The 14,310-nt window shown below is 49.7% G+C and overlaps 1 protein-coding gene across 1 annotated transcript in view; it reads right to left on the bottom strand.

Moving 5' to 3' along the window:
• The window catches only part of LOC146019710 (uncharacterized), a 45,996-nt gene that overhangs the window by 16,788 nt on the left and 14,898 nt on the right, over nt 1-14,310 (bottom strand). The window contains exons 2-6 of the mRNA XM_083152200.1: nt 10,250-10,485; nt 9,379-9,581; nt 9,030-9,199; nt 7,598-7,794; nt 7,297-7,411 (exon numbers count right to left, since the gene is read on the bottom strand). Of these exons, the coding sequence (XP_083008326.1) occupies nt 7,297-7,411; nt 7,598-7,794; nt 9,030-9,199; nt 9,379-9,581; nt 10,250-10,485 (921 nt within the window). The remainder of the gene's footprint in view (nt 1-7,296; nt 7,412-7,597; nt 7,795-9,029; nt 9,200-9,378; nt 9,582-10,249; nt 10,486-14,310) is intronic.

The raw sequence follows: 14,310 nt of genomic DNA, 5'->3' as shown, positions 1-14,310 counted from the left end.
CTGTGTTATCTGTACCATATAGGCTGCCTGTCTGTCATTGCATTGTATGCCTGCTGTGTATTGTGTACTGCATTACCTCTATCACCGCCTGTCAGCACTATACTGTGTTATCTGTACCATATAGGCTGCCTGTCTGTCATTGCATTGTATGCCTGTATGCTGTGTATTGTGTACTGCATTACCTCTATCACTGCCTGTCAGCACTATACTGTGTTATCTGTACCATATAGGCTGCCTGTCTGTCATTGCATTGTATGCCTGTATGCTGTGTATTGTGTACTGCATTACCTCTATCACTGCCTGTCAGCACTATACTGTGTTATCTGTACCATATAGGCTGCCTGTCTGTCATTGCATTGTATGCCTGCTGTGTATTATGTACTGCATTACCTCTATCACTGCCTGTCAGCACTATACTGTGTTATCGGTACTTATGTAGTATCTGGGCTGCCGATTTCTAAATCGGGTCGGATCGGGAGATCGCATCGCATCGCATGCGACCATGCGATTCGATGCGATGCGATGCGATGACCCGATTTTTCCATAGGAATCAATGTTAAAATGGACTGAGTCCATTTTAACATGGAATTCAATGGGAAAAATGGGTCCTTTTCATACCCCTACTATCCAAGTGGGCATGGAGTTGGATATAAACCTGTGGCGAGCGTAGCGAGCCACCGAGCCCGAAGCGTGGCGAGCGAAGCGAGCCCCGCGAGGGGACGAATACCGTCCCCTCGCGGGGCTCGCTTCGCTCGCCACGCTTCGGGCTCGGTGGCTCGCTACGCTCGCCACAGGTTTATATCCAACTCCATGCCCACTTGGATAGTAGGGGTATGAAAAGGACCCATTTTTCCATAGGAATCATTTTAACATTGATTCCTATGGAAAAATCGGGTCGGATGCGATGCGATGCGATATCGCATCGCATCTGATTGTATGCCTTAACTTAAGGCATACAATCAAAAAATCGGCAGCCCAGATACTACATAAGTACCGTGTTATCTGTACCATATAGGCTGCCTGTCTGTCATTGCATTGTATGCCTGTATGCTTACTGTGTATTGTGTACTGTATAACACTATCACTGCCTGTCCGCACTATACTGTGTTATATGTACCATATAGGCTGCCTGTCTGTCATTGCATTGTATGCCTGCTGTGTATTATGTACTGCATTACCTCTATCACTGCCTGTCAGCAGCACTTTACTATGTTATCTGTACCATATAGGCTGCCTGTCTGTCATTGCATTGTATGCCTGTATGCTGTGTATTGTGTACTGCATTACCTCTATCACTGCCTGTCAGCACTATACTGTGTTATCTGTACCATATAGGCTGCCTGTCTGTCATTGCATTGTATGCCTGCTGTGTATTATGTACTGCATTACCTCTATCACCGCCTGTCAGCACTATACTGTGTTATCTGTACCATATAGGCTGCCTGTCTGTCATTGCATTGTATGCCTGCTGTGTATTGTGTACTGCATTACCTCTATCACTGCCTGTCAGCACTATACTGTGTTATCTGTACCATATAGGCTGCCTGTCTGTCATTGCATTGTATGCCTGCTGTGTATTATGTACTGCATTACCTCTATCACTGCCTGTCAGCAGCACTTTACTATGTTATCTGTACCATATAGGCTGCCGGTCTGTCATTGCATTGTATGCCTGTATGCTGTGTATTGTGTACTGCATTACCGCTATCACTGCCTGTCAGCAGCACTATACTGTGTTATCTGTACCATATAGGCTGCCGGTCTGTCATTGCATTGTATGCCTGTATGCTGTGTATTGTGTACTGCATTACCGCTATCACTGCCTGTCAGCAGCACTATACTGTGTTATCTGTACCATATAGGCTGCCTGTCTGTCATTGCATTGTATGCCTGTATGCTGTGTATTGTGTACTGCATTACCTCTATCACCGCCTGTCAGCACTATACTGTGTTACCTGTACCATATAGGCTGCCTGTCTGTCATTGCATTGTATGCCTGTATGCTGTGTATTGTGTACTGCATTACCTCTATCACTGCCTGTCAGCACTATACTGTGTTACCTGTACCATATAGGCTGCCGGTCTGTCATTGCATTGTATGCCTGCTGTGTATTGTGTACTGCATTACCTCTATCACTGCCTGTCAGCACTATACTGTGTTATCTGTTCCATATAGGCTGCCTGTCTGTCATTGCATTGTATGCCTGCTGTGTATTGTGTACTGCATTACCTCTATCACTGCCTGTCAGACGTATACTGTGTTATCTGTACCATATAGGCTGCCTGTCTGTCATTGCATTGTATGCCTGTATGCTTGCTGTGTATTGTGTACTGCATTACCGCTATCACTGCCTGTCAGCACTATACTGTGTTATCTGTTCCATATAGGCTGCCTGTCTGTCATTGCATTGTATGCCTGCTGTGTATTGTGTACTGTATAACCACTATCACCGCCTGTCAGCAGCACTATACTGTGTTATCTGTACCATATAGGCTGCCTGTCTGTCATTGCATTGTATGCCTGTATGCTTGCTGTGTATTGTGTACTGTATAACACTATCACTGCCTGTCAGCACTATACTGTGTTATCTGTTCCATATAGGCTGCCTGTCTGTCTTTGCATTGTATGCCTGTATGCTTGCTGTGTATTGTGTACTGCATTACCGCTATCACTGCCTGTCAGCAGCACTATACTGTGTTATCTGTACCATATAGGCTGCCTGTCTGTCATTGCATTGTATGCCTGCTGTGTATTGTGTACTGCATTACCACTATCACTGCCTGTCAGCACTATACTGTGTTGGGATGCGGTTAATTTCCCGGCGGTCGGAATCCCGACACTGGAATCCCGACCGCCGAAATCCCGAAACTTTCTCCCTCCGTGGGTGTCCACGACACCCATAGAGGGAGAATAAAATAGCGTGCCGAGCGTAGCGAGGCACCGGGCCCGCTGCGTGGCGAGCGCAGCGAGCCCGCAAGGGGGGGCGATCCATGTCCCCCCCTTGTCGGGATTTCGGCGGTCGGGATTCCAGTGTCGGGATTCCGACCGCCGGGATCCCGACCGCCGGGAAATCATATCGGATCCACTGTGTTATCTGTACCATATAGGCTGCCTGTCTGTCATTGCATTGTATGCTGTGTATTGTGTACTGCATTACCTCTATCACTGCCTGTCAGCACTATACTGTGTTATCTGTACCATATAGGATGCCGGTCTGTCATTGCATTGTATGCCTGTATGCTTACTGTGTATTGTGTACTGTATAACACTATCACTGCCTGTCAGAACTATACTGTGTTATCTGTACCATATAGACTGCCGGTCTGTCATTGCATTGTATGCCTGTATGCTTGCTGTGTATTGTGTACTGCATTACCTCTATCACTGCCTGTCAGCTCTATACTGTGTTATCTGTACCATATAGACTGCCGGTCTGTCATTGCATTGTATGCCTGCTGTGTATTGTGTACCGCATTACCTCTATCACTGCCTGTCAGCAGCACTATACTGTGTTATCTGTACCTAATGGCTGCCTGTCTGTCATTGCATTGTATGCCTGTATGCTTGCTGTGTATTGTGTACTGCATTACCTCTATCACTGCCTGTCAGCACTATACTGTGTTATCTGTACCTAATGGCTGCCTGTCTATTTCACTGCTTAAGCATATACAGTGCCTGGTGGTCTTCTAGCAGTAAATCCAAGAAGAAAGGGGCCCCAGCATTGGTGTCTTGTACATCAGCAGGGAGACCATTTTGGATCCACCAGTGGACTCTCCTCAGCAAAGATGCCAGTCTCCACAGGTGAAGGATAGTAATCTGCCACAGATCGTTCCAGGGACTTTGGAATGCTCCGGAAACGAAACTGTCGATCAATGCCCTCGAAATGAGGGCAGTCTTCCGGGACCTTTGCTTAACGGAAGCCTGGCTCAGGGGTCGTCCCGAGCTGGTCCAGTTGGACAATGCTTCAACGGTGGCTTATATCAACCACCTGGGTGGCACTTGTAGTTGGGCTGCCATGCCATCCTGCATTTTTTAATGGGCAGAGAAAAAGATCCCTGCGCCCTCTTAACATCGCATCTGGTGGGCTTACTTTTCCTGGTGTCATGCTCGCCACTTCAGTACCAGGATTAGCTTGGTCAGGATTCTTACAGAAGGGCCTGGAGGCCGGATTGCGCTGATCTTCTTTGAAGGTACAGGTTTCAGCGTTGTCCATCTTGTTCCGTGAGAAGTTGGTGTTGTTGGCGGATGTCTGCATATTCATGCAGGGTGTCCTACATATCCAACCTATATTTGTTCCCCCGGTAGCACCGGGGGACCTTTCTGGTACTGGCTGCTCTTCAGGCCCCACCGTTTGAGCCCTTACGATCAGTGGCCGTTTGTTGGCTCACCTGGAAGACAGTTTTCTGATGGCAATTGCTTCGGCCGGGAGGGTGTTGGACCTGTCAACTCTGTCCTGTTAGTCCCCGTTTCCGATCTTCCATTCTGATCGGGCAGTTCTTTGAACCGTTCCTTCTCATCTCCCTAAGGTAGTGTCCAGATTTCACGTCAACCAGGAGATTGTGGTCCCTGCCTTTTGAGGGCCAGATGCTTCTCCTGAACAGTCTTCTTTGGATGTGGTCCGTGCGTTACACATTTATGTGCGCAGCATTTTTTTTGCAAATCAGACTTTTTTTGTGCTATATGGGTTCAAAAGAGGTTGGCCTGCTACTAAAGAGGGATTTTTTACTTACCGTGAATCCTTTTCTCCAAGTCCGCAGGTGTCACTGGAGTTACACTGGGGAATAGAAGGCGACCTCAGGGAGCATGGGCACTTGCTCCCTTCTACTTCCCCTCCCAGGCAGTCCTAGATTGTGCCCGAAAGAGGAGGTTAAACACCACATACCAACATTCAAAACATAAGGTAGAGAAGAAAACAGTGAGAAAAACACAGAATATCAACACATACACAACACTGAGAGTCAACAGACATCATAACATACAGTTGTAACTGAAAAACTCCAAGGTAACCACCCAACTTACCCTAGGGCTAAGTAGAGAACAGCGCTGAGGCAGGCGTCCAGTGACACATGTGAACTTGGAGAAAATCCCTCTTTCTCCATCCACTAGGTGTCACTGGAGTTACACCGGGGAGGTCCCAGAGCTTCCAACCCGGCGGGCGAGCGCTGAGAACCCTGTAAAACTGTGCGGCCAAACAATGAAGCTGGAGCCACAAAGGTATCAAACCTGTAAAAAATAACAAGGTTCTACGGCCGACTATGTAGTAGCTCGGCAGAGTTGCTGGGATCCCTCGGGCAGCCGCCCAAGAGGGACCCACCGACCTGGTTGAGTTCGCTGTTATGCAAGCAGGAGGTGACTGGGAAGAGGCGACATAAGCCTGACAAATGGTCACCCGAATCCACCTAGAAAGTGTTTGCTTAGAGCTGGCCACCCACGGCGTATTAGGTCGTAGGTGACAAAAAGAACATCAGACTTTCTAATTGGGGCCGTGCGAGTCACAGATGCGCAGAGCCCTGACCACATCCAAGTGACCTTGCTTCCGTCGAGTCCTGTGTGAATGCTGGAACCACAAGACCTTCACCTTCATGGTATTCAGCTTCAGTCCCAAACTGAACCAGTCTTGTAGAAAAGGAGGAGGAGTCTCGCCTTTTTAAACAGGGTCGTGGAAACCCCACACCAAGCCACATAGGAACGCTATATGCGGTGATAGTGTGCTCAGGTGACCTCTTTCCTTGCCCGTAGCACTGCTCTAGGAATACCAGCACGCCTCAGGATGGACCTTTCAGCAGCCACGCCGTCATATGAAGACGACCTAAATCTGGGAAGATGAAAGGTCCCTGGCTGAGAAGGTCATCCTGAAGAGGCAGGGGCCACGGCTCTTCTATCATTATTGTTGTTAGATTGGTGTGCCACGACCGACGTGGTGCGATCAACAGAGCCGTGACTCCTCTCCGGATGCATTGAAGATCTCGAGGTATCAACAGGAACGGCAGAAAGAGGTACACAAACTGAAAAGTCCATGGAACGACCAGCGCATCCACCCCTTCTGCTTGTGGGTCTCGCGTCTGGGGAGTTGAAAGTTGTGGCGGGACGCCATCAGGTCCACCTGATGATGGCCCCACCGATGGATCAAGCTCTGAAATATGTGAGGGTGTAAGCACCATTCTCCCTGATGTATATCCTGCCGACTGAAAAAAAAAAAAAAAAAATCGGCCTCCCAATTTTCTACTCTGGTTATAAAAATGGCCGACGGGGCTAGAGCGTGAGTCCGCTCCCAAAGAAGGATTCTGCTGACCTCCTTTATGGCCTCGCAACTGCAGGTGCCTCCCTGCTTGTTGATATACACCACGGCCGTGGAGTTGTCGGAATGGACGCGGATGGCCTTGCCCTGAAGATGTTTCGCCAGGAGAAGGGCGTAATAAACAGCTTAGTTCCAGAACGTTGATTGAGGGGAGACTCTCCTGTCTTGTCCGTAACTCTTGGAACTGGTGTTCCAAGGTGACCGCTTCCCAACCCCGGAGGCTGGCATCTGTTGTGAGGAGGGTCCAACCCGAAATCGCATATCGTTTTCCTTGCTGGAGATTGGTGGTGTTCAGCCACCACAGTAAGGACAGACGAGCTGGAGGTGAAGGTGTGATCCCGACCATTGATGGAGAAGAGACAGCTAAAACGCCCGTACTGGATCGCCTCGAAAGTGGACACCATCTTCCCCAGGAGCCTGGTGCAAAGATGTACACAGACACCTGTCTGCAACGCAGGACTAGCCTGACCAAGGCCTGTAGGGATTGGATCTTGTCGGTTGGTAAAAAGACCTTCATCTGGACAGTGTCCAGGATAAATCCTAAAAATAAAAGACGCTGAGCTGGTTGAAACTGCGACTTCTCAAAGTTGAGGATCCACCCGTGAGTTATGACGGTTCTCTGGGTGAGAAGGATGTTCTCCAACAGGGTCTCTCGAAAGAGACTCTTCAGCAGAAGGTCGCCCAGATAAGGTATGACAGGAAGGGATGTCAGTGGCGGGAACTCTTCACAGTTCCCTGCCTAATGTCCCCGGGGGAGGGGCTGATGTGGGGGGGAGGTCCCTTGGCCTGGAGGCGGGGAGGAGCCTGGCTGCCTGGGAGGCAGTTGAAGTTTAACCTCTAGGGTGCTGGTGCTCTCTCCCACTTCACTAACCATTGTAAAGCCTGTGGCCCCTGATGTCTCCCGAAGGAGAAATCTTCTTATACGGGAGGAGCTCAGACTGTGCAATGTAACCTACATGATGGGGGAAGTGTGTACAAGTAGCAATGGAGACAACACCTGCTTGAAGTAGGCTGTGGTGAAGTTTCCTCCTTCTATAGCCATATCCCCCAACATACGCTTCTGCTGGGCCTTCTTCAGAATATTCTCCTCCACAGTGCGTTCGCTCACCAGCCTGCAAAGAGAAGAGAACAGAGGTGGAAGAACAGGGAGGAACAAATGGCAGAGATGTACTGATGGAATTACACCGCCGCTGTCCCAGGAGGGCAGGACAGGGGGACAGGATGGCACATTTGGGTGGGGGTGATGGGATAGGGGCACAGAGGATAGGATGGGTGGGGACGAGGCATGTGTAACATACCTGTATATATGCACGTCCCGTGTCTGGCCAATGCGGTGGCAGCGATCTTGTGCTTGAGCATCCATAGTAGGATTCCAGTCACTGTCATAGAAGATGACCGTATCTGCCCCGGTAAGGTTGACTCCCACACCGCCACTCCGTGTGGACAGGATAAAACAGAATATGCGCTTGTCCATGTTAAACCGTTCCATCAACACCTGCAGGAAATGCAGACAAACCAGAGCATGCCATCACCACCAATGGAGTAATACAATGAGAACACCTACAGCGGGGAGGAAGTGCCACTTCTATAGTACACATCACGGCGGGGAGGAAGTGCCGCTTCTATAGTACACGTCACAGTGGCCAGGAAGTGCCGCTTCTATAGTACACGTCACAGCGGCCAGGAAGTGCCGCTTCTATAGTACACGTCACAGCGGGGAAGAAGTGCCGCTTCTATAGTACATGTCACATCGGGGAAGAAGTGCCGCTTCTATAGTACACATCAAGGCGGGGAGGAAGTGCCACTTCTATAAAACACGTCACGGCGGGGAGGAAGTGCCACTTCTATAAAACACGTCACGGCGGGGAGGAAGTGCCGCTTCTATAGTACACGTCACGGCGGGAAGAGCCGCTTCTATAGTACACGTCAAGGCGGGGAGGAAGTGCCGCTTCTATAGTACACGTCACGGAGGGGAGGAAGTGCCGCTTCTATAGTACACGTCACGGCGGGGAGGAAGTGCCGCTTCTATAGTACACGTCACAGCGGGAAGAAGTGCCGCTTCTATAGTACACGTCACAGCGGGGAAGAAGTGCCGCTTCTATAGTACACGTCACATTGGGGAAGAAGTGCCGCTTCTATAGTACACGTCACATCGGGGAGGAAGTGCCGCTTCTATAGTACACGTCCCAGTGGCCAGGAAGTGCCGCTTCTATAGTACACGTCACAGCGGGGAAGAAGTGCCTCTTCTATAGTACATGTCACATCGGGGAAGAAGTGCCGCTTCTATAGTACACATCAAGGCGGGGAGGAAGTGCCGCTTCTATAGTACACCTCACAGTGGCCAGGAAGTGCTGCTTCTATAATACACGTCAAAACGCCCAGGAAGTGGCGCCTCAAGACCCACATCACCAGGTGATCACATGGACCCACCTGATCCCTCCTCCTCATTACTGGCCAAACCTCCATTACCCACATAACCAGGGGACACCTCCAGGTGCTCACATGGACCCACCCGATCCCCACCTACTCAATATTGGCCAAGGCTCCATTACCCACATCCCCAGGAGACCTTCCAGATTGCTCACATAGACCTACCCAATCCTACATACCAAATTTTGGGATTTCTTTGCAAATTTGGATTAAGAGACCGCCAAATAAAGGTCAGTCCAACTGAGAATTAAGATTAAAGTCCCATCCTATAAACAGCAGAAGATTGTATTCCCCCATCACCTGTCTCTGTTCCACACGTGTAGACCCGTCTAGTCGCACATATATATGTCCGTGATAATTGAGGAATTGCTCCAAGACATCCAACATGCGTGTCATCTGAGTGAATATTAGAACCCGATGGCCTCCTGACTTTAGCTGGCGCAGAAGGCGATCTAAGGTCTGGAGCTTCCCTGCAGAAAGGGACACAGGAGAAAGGAGTGCTGATTAGAGGACGCCTGCTGATGGAGGATTCAGGTTACATTTGATGGAGACACCAAGTAGAAGAAACATCTGCAGCTGGTATCCAGGAACTCTGGGACCCACCAAGCCCTAAGCATCTGCTCTCAGAATCCCCCAATATACCACTTACCACAGTCATACTGTATAAGTCGCAGGTCTGGGAACTGTGTCCTCATATTGGAGATGATTCGATGCAGACACCGGCTGTGTGGGGTCAGTTCTCTGGATAACGTGTCTTTGAACACAGACTCTTCAAGAATGACGGAGGGCGGAGGATGAGAGGTATGCAGGCTAATCGGTGGGGCCTCCACAGGAGGCATAGCAAATATAAACCTGTAGGAGAGAGGGGAGGCAGGCGTCAACCAGGGAGGGGACAGGGGAGGCAGGCGCCACACACGTCAACCAGGGAGGGGACAGGGGAGGCAGGCCTCACCCACGTCCGAAAGGGGAGGCAGGCCTCACCCACGTCCGCCAGGGGAGGCAGGCGTCACCCACGTCCGCCAGGGGAGGCAGGCGTCACCCACGTCCACCAGGGGAGGCAGGCGTCACCCACGTCCACCAGGGGAGGCAGGCGTCACCCACGTCCACCAGGGGAGGCAGGCGTCACCCACGTCCACCAGGGGAGGCAGGCGTCACCCACGTCCACCAGGGGAGGCAGGCGTCACCCACGTCCACCAGGGGAGGCAGGCGTCACCCACGTCCACCAGGGGAGGCAGGCGCCACCCACGTCCACCAGGGGAGGCAGGCGTCACCCACGTCCACCAGGGGAGGCAGGCGTCACCCACGTCCACCAGGGGAGGCAGGCGTCACCCACGTCCACCAGGGAGGGGATAGGGGAGGTAGGAGTCACACATTTTTAAGCGGGAGGGGACAGGGGAGGCAGGCGTCACACATGTCCATGTGGGAGGGGACAGGAAATGTAGGGGTCAGCCCGGGAACTGTGTGGGTAACACTGACATGTACACTTGGGCTCGCACACTCGCCATTCTTTGGCTGCATACCTCTCAATAAGGGGGCGGAGCTGTTCCAGGCGCTGCTCTGGGCTGAAGAGGACCCTGCGTAATGCACTGGTCTGGAGGCTGTGGTCATGCACACCTAGACCAGAGTGTTTCAGGGTACAGACACTAAGGACCTCGGTGCCATATATTGGAGCTAGGCTGCACCTTCTTTCATTTAAATGAAAAATCCTTTCCAGGCGCTCCACCTTCTGTCGCCGACGTCGTTCCTCCAGCGACTCCTGTGTGGAAATGATTCTTTATTACTGCACAATTTGCCCGAGACCAGATCACGTTAGTCAGTACGGACATTGGGGTGAGGCGGCGTGTGGAATAAGAGACTTTTATAATAAATGTATATGATTTTTGGACTTTATTTTGCTTGTTTTACAATTCACTACAAGGCTATGTTGATCTAATTACTAAAGTCAACAAAGGGAGGTGACCGCACTCGCACTTGAATGTATAGCAGTGGGGTGCCTAACAATGGGTAAATGTACCCAAAGTATAGTCTGTCCCCTAGTCCTTGAACCAGAGGTGTGAGGCACTCGCCAAAACAACACCAATCCAGACAGTGTTGTGTCAATTAGGGATTTTATTCCATAACAGTTGTTGCCGTGTACCAAACACTGAGCTCCTTGATCAAGGTCCTCTGTTATAGGACCGAAACGTCGGGGCATGTTTGGAGATAATTTGATGGATATTTTGCCTATTTGAACCCTGTTATGTAATAAAATCCCTAATTGACACAACACTGTCTAGATTGGTGTTGTTTTGGCGAGTGCCTCACACCTCTGGTTCAAGGACTAGGGGACAGACTATATTTACATAAACATACATACATATATATATATATATATATATATATATATATATATATATATATATATATATATATATATATATATATATATATATATATATATATATATATATATATATATATATATATATATATACACACACAGTTGTGCTCATAAGTTTACATACCCTAGCAGCAGAATTTGATTTTCTGGCAATGTGTCAGAGAATATGAATGATAACTTGATAACTCACAAACTTTTCTGTCACTCATGGTTAGTGGTTGGGTGACGACATTTATTGGCAAACAACTGTGGCCCAGGATTGCAACCACCCATAAAGGACCTAAGCCAGCATCAGACCTGTGGAGCCTACAGGGTGAGCACTTTTTTGGAAACACTCTGTTAACATCTTCCCTGGCTGCACCACCTCCGCTGGGTAAGGAGGAACTCTCTTCATATGTCTGATGTTAATGTCATTTTATCTTGAATAAATATTTTAAGTGTCACCCAGTGTGCTAAAGGTTTCTCTATTTCAAATTTACTGGCAAACAACTGTGTTTACTCGTTTTATATCATAATGACAACAGAAACTACCCAAATGACCCTGATCAAAAGTTTACATACCCTGGAGATTTTGGCCTGATAACATGCACACAAATTAACACAACGGGTTTGAATGGCTACTAAATGTAACCATCCTCACCTGTGATCTGTTTGCTTGTAATTAGTGACAAGCACCCTTTTTTTTGCTAGACAGGAATCTAGGACGCGAGGGCACGAGTTTAGATCAGAAGAAAAAAGATTTTGTTCATCTAGAAGAAAAAGAGGGATTTTGTACTTACCAGTAAATCCTTTTCTCCGAGTCCACAGGTGTCACTGGAGTTACACTGGGGAATAGAAGGCGACCATAGGGAGCATGGGCACTTTAAAAAAGATTAGAGTGGCTAACTCCTCCCCTTCTACTTCCCCCCCAGGCCAGTCCTAAAGTTTGTGCCCGGAAGGGAGCAGGAAGATAAAACACACTTCCAAGAGGAGGTTAATACCACATACATCCTTCCATACTAGAAGTAAAGAAGAAACAAGAGACAGTGAGAATAACACTGAAAACTCAAACGTTCATAGTCAACAGACAACGTAATAACAAAACCTAAGGAACCCTAACAGGGAACTTTAAAGTAATTGGAGAGAACAGCGCTGGGCGGGCGTCCAGTGACACCTGTGGACTCGGAGAAAAGGATTTACTGGTAAGTACAAAATCCCTCTTTCTCCTTCATCCACCAGGTGTCACTGGAGTTACACTGGGGACGTCCCAGAGCCTTCAACCCGGGTGGGTGAGCGCTGAGAACCCCATAACACCCTGCGGCCAAAGACTGATGCAGAGGCCGCAAAGGTATCAAACCTGTAGAACTTGACGAAAGTCCTACAGCCCGACCAGGTAGCAGCACGACAGAGCTGTTGGAGAGAAACCCCTCGGGCAGCCGCCCAAGAAGAACCCACCGATCTGGTTGAATGTGCCGTGATGCACTGAGGCGGAGTTTGAGAAGAAGAAACATAAGCCTGACGGATAGTCAAGCGAATCCACCTAGAAATAGTCTGCTTTGAAGCCGGCCATCCACGACGTATCGGGTCGTAGGTAACAAATAGAGTGTCCGACTTTCTAATGGAGGCTGTACGGTTAACATAGATTCGTAGAGCCCTCACTACATCCAGAGATCTCGCATCAGGTGTATCATTTGGAAGGGCAGGAACCACAATGGGCTGGTTCAAGTGAAAAGCCGATACCACCTTAGGCAAAAAAGTAAGACTTGTACGGAGCTCCGCTCTGTCAGCATGAAACTGAAGAAAAGGGGGTCGACATGACAGAGCCCCCAATTCTGAAACTCGTCTGGCCGAAGCCAGAGCCAGCAAAAGCACTACCTTCCACGTCAGATAGCGAAGGTCCACTTCCTCCAAAGGTTCAAAAACCGAAGTTTGCAAAAACTTAAGGACCAGATCCAGGTCCCAAGGAGCCGTTGGAGGACGAATGGGTGGCTGTAAACGCAGCACCCCCTGAAAAAAGGTTTGTACTTCTGGAAGGAAGGCCAATTTCTTTTGGAAAAAAATGGAGAGAGCCGAGACCTGAACCTTTAAGGTATTCAGTCTCAGCCCTGAAGTCAAACCCTCCTGTAGGAACAGAAGTAGCCTCGCCTTTTTGAACAGGCAGGTGGAAACCCCACGTCTCTCACACCAAGCCACATATGAACGCCATATGCGGTGATAGTGTGCTGATGTGACCTCTTTCCTAGCTCTAAGCATAGTTGGTATAACTGCTCGAGGTATGCCCGCTCTTCTCAGGATGGACCTTTCAGCAGCCACGCCGTCAAATGAAGACGACGTAAATCTGGGTGAAAGAACGGACCCTGACTGAGCAGGTCTTCCTGAGGTGGCAGGGGCCACGGCTCGTCTATCAGCAGAGATGTCAGATTGGTGTACCACGACCGGCGTGGCCAGTCTGGTGCTACCAACAGAGCCGTGACACCCTCTCTCCTGATCCGCTGAAGTACTCGCGGAATCAAAGGGAAAGGAGGAAAGAGATACACATACTGGAAGGGCCAAGGAGCGACCAGCGCGTCCACCCCTTCTGCCTGAGGGTCTCGTGTCCTTGCGAAGAACCTGGGAAGCTGAAAGTTGTGGCGGGACGCCATCAGGTCCACTTGGGGGCAACCCCAGCGGTGGATCAATTTTTGAAAGATTTGAGGGTGCAAGCACCACTCTCCTTGATGAACGTCCCGCCGACTGAGAAAATCTGCCTCCCAGTTTTCTACTCCGGGTATGAACACGGCTGACAGGATCAGTGAGTGGTTCTGAGCCCAGACCAAGATTCTGCTGACCTCCCTCATGGCTGCACAACTGCGGGTGCCTCCCTGCTTGTTGATGTAAGCCACGGTCGTTGAGTTGTCGGATTGCACCCGTACAGCTTTTCCCTGTAGAAGAGTCCTGGCCTGGAGAAGAGCGTAATAAACCGCTCTGAGCTCCAGGACGTTGATTGACAGGAGACTCTCCTGAGTCGTCCAAAGTCCTTGGAACTGACGTTCTAGGGTGACCGCTCCCCAGCCTCGGAGGCTGGCATCTGTGGTGATGAGGGTCCATTCCCAAATCGCAAACCTTCTTCCCTGATTCAGGTTGGCGGTGTTGAGCCACCAAAGTAAGGACAGACGAGCTTGAGGGGACAGGGTTACCATCTGGTGTAGGTGTAAGTGAGACCCCGACCACTGCTTGAGTAGT

The sequence above is a fragment of the Crinia signifera genome, chromosome 7 (genome assembly GCF_055691185.1).
Source record: "Crinia signifera chromosome 7, ASM5569118v1, whole genome shotgun sequence".
Classification (NCBI taxonomy): Eukaryota; Metazoa; Chordata; class Amphibia; order Anura; family Myobatrachidae; genus Crinia; species Crinia signifera.
This window is presented reverse-complemented; position numbering and strand designations above follow the sequence as displayed.